The sequence below is a fragment of the Sparus aurata genome, chromosome 3 (genome assembly GCF_900880675.1).
Source record: "Sparus aurata chromosome 3, fSpaAur1.1, whole genome shotgun sequence".
Taxonomy (NCBI): Eukaryota; Metazoa; Chordata; class Actinopteri; order Spariformes; family Sparidae; genus Sparus; species Sparus aurata.
The window spans coordinates 3,994,926-4,000,109 of record NC_044189.1 but is presented as its reverse complement, the minus strand read 5'-3'; the positions used below and the strand labels follow the sequence as shown (position 1 = coordinate 4,000,109).

General features: G+C 37.1%; 1 protein-coding gene across 1 annotated transcript; it reads left to right on the top strand.

Annotated features, from left to right (window-relative positions):
- The first annotated feature begins 1,669 nt into the window (after window positions 1-1,669).
- Window positions 1,670-4,500, top strand: LOC115578878 (C-type lectin domain family 4 member C-like). The gene is made up of 4 exons (XM_030412182.1): window positions 1,670-1,748; window positions 2,671-2,757; window positions 2,856-2,980; window positions 3,853-4,500. The coding sequence occupies exons 1-4, from the start codon at window positions 1,712-1,714 to the stop codon at window positions 3,868-3,870; spliced, it is 267 nt and encodes an 88-aa protein (XP_030268042.1). The 5' UTR covers window positions 1,670-1,711; the 3' UTR covers window positions 3,871-4,500.
- Window positions 4,501-5,184: the final 684 nt, after the last annotated feature.

Here is a 5,184-nt window from a genome sequence, read left to right as displayed (position 1 = left end):
CAACAACTTATTTCAAATAGAAATAATTACAAGTTACTGCCACAATAAGCTGAACATTTTCTTTCTGCTAAGCTTCAGTGCATCAGGACTACCACCTGCTACATGGGACTGGTACGCAACATGCTGCAATCAAGGACAATGGATACCAAGTATATATCATCAAAACAAGTACTGGATCTGTGAGAAATAGATTTCTTTCATTTTATGATTGTCAGAAGTGTGGAGTGTTGAGATCAGCTCTGTAAACTCAGACACATTACATGTATTGTGTGTGACATGCTCAATAACCTGATCACACACATATTGTTCCTCTGCCTCACATGCTGTATAATATGATTGGAAGTGATCCAACACAGCTACATGTGTATTACTGACTCTGCAGCCTGCAGGATCATCACAGTAAAAGCTTGTCTTTACTTTGCTTTAGTTGATTCATAAGTTTGCATTCAGTTCCATCTGTCTGCGTTCATTATGTGAAAATAATACCAAGTTGTGTCTGAGTCCTCTTTGATACAGCAGCTGCTAATGTCAGTGTGAAGCTTCTACAGGAGAGAGAAACATGCTTGATGGTTTATGTTTTGCCTCTTTAGCCTGTGTAATGTGCTGCTGTCCAATTCCCATGATAATCACATGATAAGGACATTTTATAGTCTTAACCAACGCCCCATTTAAACTTAATTTCAACAGTCTGATATCTGGATCAAACCCAGATGTAATTTAACATTGTTCCTTCATTTTGGATCTTTGTTCTGCACTCCTAAACACTGTTTGCATCTCTTGTCTCTCTGTGGGTCACAAGTTGTGCAAGTAGCAGAGTGAATTTTAAAAAACAGTCCAGCAGCATCACATTTCCTGTGTCATATATGTATGTGTGGGTAAACTGTGTGGGCAACAGTGAATACAGCTCAGCACAAATGTGTGTATGTGAACACACACGTCTGCTTTACAGTGAAAACCTTGTATTTCCTCAAAGTCACTGTCAAGATTTAAAGACAATAAACAGCTTTAGTTTGTAGCTTCAAATGTATTAATATTGTTTATTTGATGATGTCTTTATTCCAATGAGCAAACCATTAAAAGTCTAATTTTGCAACAATTTAAGTGACATGTGTTTTTTTCATGTGTTTAGCTGTGGTCTGTCCTGATGTCACTTCCTGTGTTAGAGGCTGTCCAACTCAAAGACAGAATGCTAAACTACACAGTCAAACCTGTTCAAGAATAGCTTCAGTTAAGTTTCCAGTTTGTAAAGATGTCTGCAGAAATTCTTGCTGCACCAGATTCCAGCTTCAATGTGAGATTAACCAGAAGAGAGAACAGAGGAGAGGGAGAGGAGATGGAGGTGGAGATCTTAGAGGATGAAGAGCATCACGCTGATCTTGGGTCACAACAAGCCAGTAAGTCTTAAAAGATGACTATTTGACAAAGGGAAGTTAGCTCAAATGTATGTGTGGCTATCTTTAAATAACATACTGAGTTAAAATGATGAATTCATTCATCAGTTCACCATCAGTCAACGCTCACTCATTATTCTTATGGAGGGAATGACAATGAGCAACAAACACTCCACAGTTTAAAGTGTCACTTCAAACTTCATACCAACATAATAAAAATGTTGTCTATGTATTTTTCCTCTGCAGGACCAAACACTGAACAGAACGGTGCCGCTGTCAAAAGAAGGTGTTTCAGAGCTCCTGCAGTGACTCTGGGAGTGATGTATCTGCTCATGTTGGCTGGAATCTACATACGCTGTGAGTGACTCAGTTTTTAATTCAAACTTTCCTATCTTTTTAGTAATGTCATGTTTTAGGCTTCTTTCATTTAGATAACACAATAGTAGCATGTTCATCTTTATTACCATCGTATCACTTTGTTCCTGTGATCAGAGTTTTGTCCACGTTGCTGGTATGTTTAATGGTTTTCAAACTTTTTACATTATTATCAGCCCTAACTTAACAGTTAATGGTTCTGCAAAACCACACATCAGACATAAAACTGGACATTCATTATGTTACAACTTCAGCTTTGTTTCGGTCAAATTTTCTCTCTTTATAACGTAGGCACAAAAAACACTGGTTATGGTTAGGACAACATCATGTTTGGGTTAAAACTGGTTTTAGTCACCACAGACACAATTGGAAATGTCCATAACTGTCCTTAAGAAACACCAGGTTTTAATATTAAAAATATCCAGTGTTGTGACTTGAACTGCAGATGTCTGTTAGGATGTGACAACGGTACCACCAGTTGCAACAGCAGTTTCAAGAACTAGCAGAAAAACACAGTTTTGACTGAAGGGGGGCTTTAAATATTTGTCTGAGGCCATTATGATTCTTCAGCAGTGTGAGTTATAGAACCTCTGGAGGTCTCTGCTATTAGCTGGAGTCACCGTCCTGTCCAAACTCTGTGAGGACTTTGACTTTATTTTAATGTCTCATCTTGAGTCACTCAAAACTTCAATCAAATGTTTTTTGGCCTTTTTATGGCTTTTTTATTAACAGTGCAGCTGAAGATATGACAGGAAACAGGGAGAGAGAGAGGGGGAATCGAACCCGGGTCAGCTGCAGAGCCCTGGCACATGGGATGCGCACGTTACCCACTGAGCTAAACGGCGCCCCTTCAATCAAATGGTTTGATTGGACATCGCTGCCCTGTCTCTTTTTTTCTCACCAGATATTTCAGAAAGTTCTAAAAACTCCGAGCTCAGTCAGAAGGAGAAGTCGACGAGTCACGACAACCTTAAGGACAGTTTCTGCCACGGTCAGGGGAACAGCAACACATTACAAGACGTTAATCCATCATAACAATTTCAAATCTGTTGCTAAAACACTGTAATGACACTAAGTTGTTTCTTGTAGGATGGACGAGATTTCGATGTAGTTGTTATTACAAATTTACAGAGAAGAAGAACTGGACTGACAGCAGGACCAACTGTCAGAGCAACGGAGCAGATCTGGTGACAATAACAACCAAAGAGGAACATGTGAGTATCTGTTACCTTGTTTGGACTTTCTGTTCAGATGTGTCTTTTGTTAGTTATAGCATCCCCCAATAACAATTACATACATATAATCTGTCTCACCAAAACATGGTATTCTGTTGCAAAAGCCAAGCATGTAATGAAAATAAATAGTCCAATACAGAGTATGCTATTATTAATCTTAATGGGCCAATTTACACCTTTTATGCTGTGTTTTGTGGCTCCAGACATATTTTTGGGTGAGTGAGGAGGACAAGAATTGCTCTTATGACAGTTAAGGCTGCTGACTCCAGGCCTCGAGGATGCACTTCTAATTCCACTACAATGTCTGATATTACTGGCTGTCAAAATATTTTACATATTTACATTCAGATTCTTGTTGTCCCATAAAAAAAAAAAATCAGATTTTACAGATTCTCAAATATAATAACTTCCTGAGGCACAAAATGTGGCAACAACCAGCTTCTCCCCGCTGTGTTCATACGTGTTCGTCACTTTTTAGCGTCCCATGAAACAGTTTTCATCGTCCTTTGTGCTTCTTGCAGCGTGGTTCTGTATTTGGTTGTGTTTTCTCCCTTAGCATCATTTTGTTCTAATGTGATGCATGTGTTGTCATATGGGTGAAATGTCAACAAACTTGTTTCTATATATTACTTGATTAGCTGCAATGCACTGAGCTCTGAGGACTAAAGTCTATGTGGCTAAATCACAAAAACGTCAATTAATATTTATTGTTCCTGACTAAGAAAACATTTTTTTTGTGTGTGTGTTATTGTGTTTTAATTCATTCTTCATCGTGGAGGATTTCTTTCCTTCAGAGATGAACACAACATGACATATGGAAATAATTACTGTATCTTCTGCAAAATCACCAGGACTTTGTCAAAATCTGACTGAGCATCAGGCTTCCTGGATCGGTCTGCAGTCAGTGAAGTCATGGAAAACAGAATGGCAATGGGTGGATGGAACAACACCGAAATATGTGTGAGTTTTAAAATCACAATTTATCAGAGTAATTGTCCACATTTAATACTTAGATTAAATAGAAAATGTAAAGTAAAAAAGAGAACAATAAATCATACAAAACATGACTGATTTGATGAAATCAATTCAATCATGTTTTCAAATAATGTTAATATTCTGAGGCATTTTATTATTGTCATTTGAATTAACACGAGACAGTGTTCAGATAGTCGAGGCAACTGGTGGACGGAACAACACCGAAACATGTGTGAGGATTTAAAAGACTTTTTATTTTTTTTAAATCATGATATATCAGATTCATTAAGGATGCTTAATACTTAGATGACATTTTAAGTTAAAAAGAGAAAAATAAAGTCATACAGAACAATCTGGATTTGATTTCATCAGACTGATCATGTTTTCAATTTGTGTTAATATTTTGAGGATTTTCCATTTATTTATTTGAATTAGCATAACTCAGACACTGTTCAGATAATCTTTGAATAATTCAACGCATGATTTTAACTTCTGGATTCTGGATTCTGGCTCATATTTGAGAAATTAAAAAACCAAAGTGACTGAAGCCACTGATCTAGATTCTCAACAGCTCCGATTGATGAACTTGTAGTCTACTGCTGTACCACATGAGGGCACCAACATGTTCATGTCAATTCCTCTTGTGTGGCCCTCATCACTTAAAGCAGAACAATTATGTAAAAACAAAACAAACTGTAAGTTTATAACAGGGCTAATACCTCAAAGCTTAAGCTAGTAAATTAAATGTAGTACAACTCAATGACTCAATCTTTTTCTGTACTTACATCAAGATATTGTAAGTATTTGCACTTATAATGTGGCAAGGTCTAGCAAAAGATTCATAATATATTATTGTACATGCCTACAGCTTAACAGATGGGAAGTCTCTCCCTTAAAAAACACCCCTTCAGTCACGGTGCCAACGTTTTTATCATCTTTGTTAATTCGACACAATTTGACCACAGAACAAGGATGTGAATTAACCCGCAACTGTCTTACACATCATCTTATTCACAAACACATTCACGAACCATAATTACACCGACAACAACAGAATACCCAAGAGTCTTTGCGCCACAGTCCACAGTATAGTAAAGTACAAGTATACGTTTTAGTATTAAAGTATAAGTCTAAGTATTAATGTACTTAGTCTTAGACTATTCTTTATACTTTTCAGTATAAGCCAAGTATACTTCACTATACTTTTC

What these genes read in the sequence shown, in the direction of transcription:
- LOC115578878 (XM_030412182.1), top strand. Translation starts at nt 1,712, where the DNA reads ATGTATCTGCTCATGTTGGCTGGAATCTACATACGCT. An exon ending in GGCTGGAATCTACATACGCT is followed by an intron (nt 1,749 to 2,670) that starts GTGAGTGACTCA and finishes TTTTCTCACCAG; the next exon opens with ATATTTCAGAAAGTTCTAAA. An exon ending in TAAGGACAGTTTCTGCCACG is followed by an intron (nt 2,758 to 2,855) that starts GTCAGGGGAACA and finishes TGTTTCTTGTAG; the next exon opens with GATGGACGAGATTTCGATGT.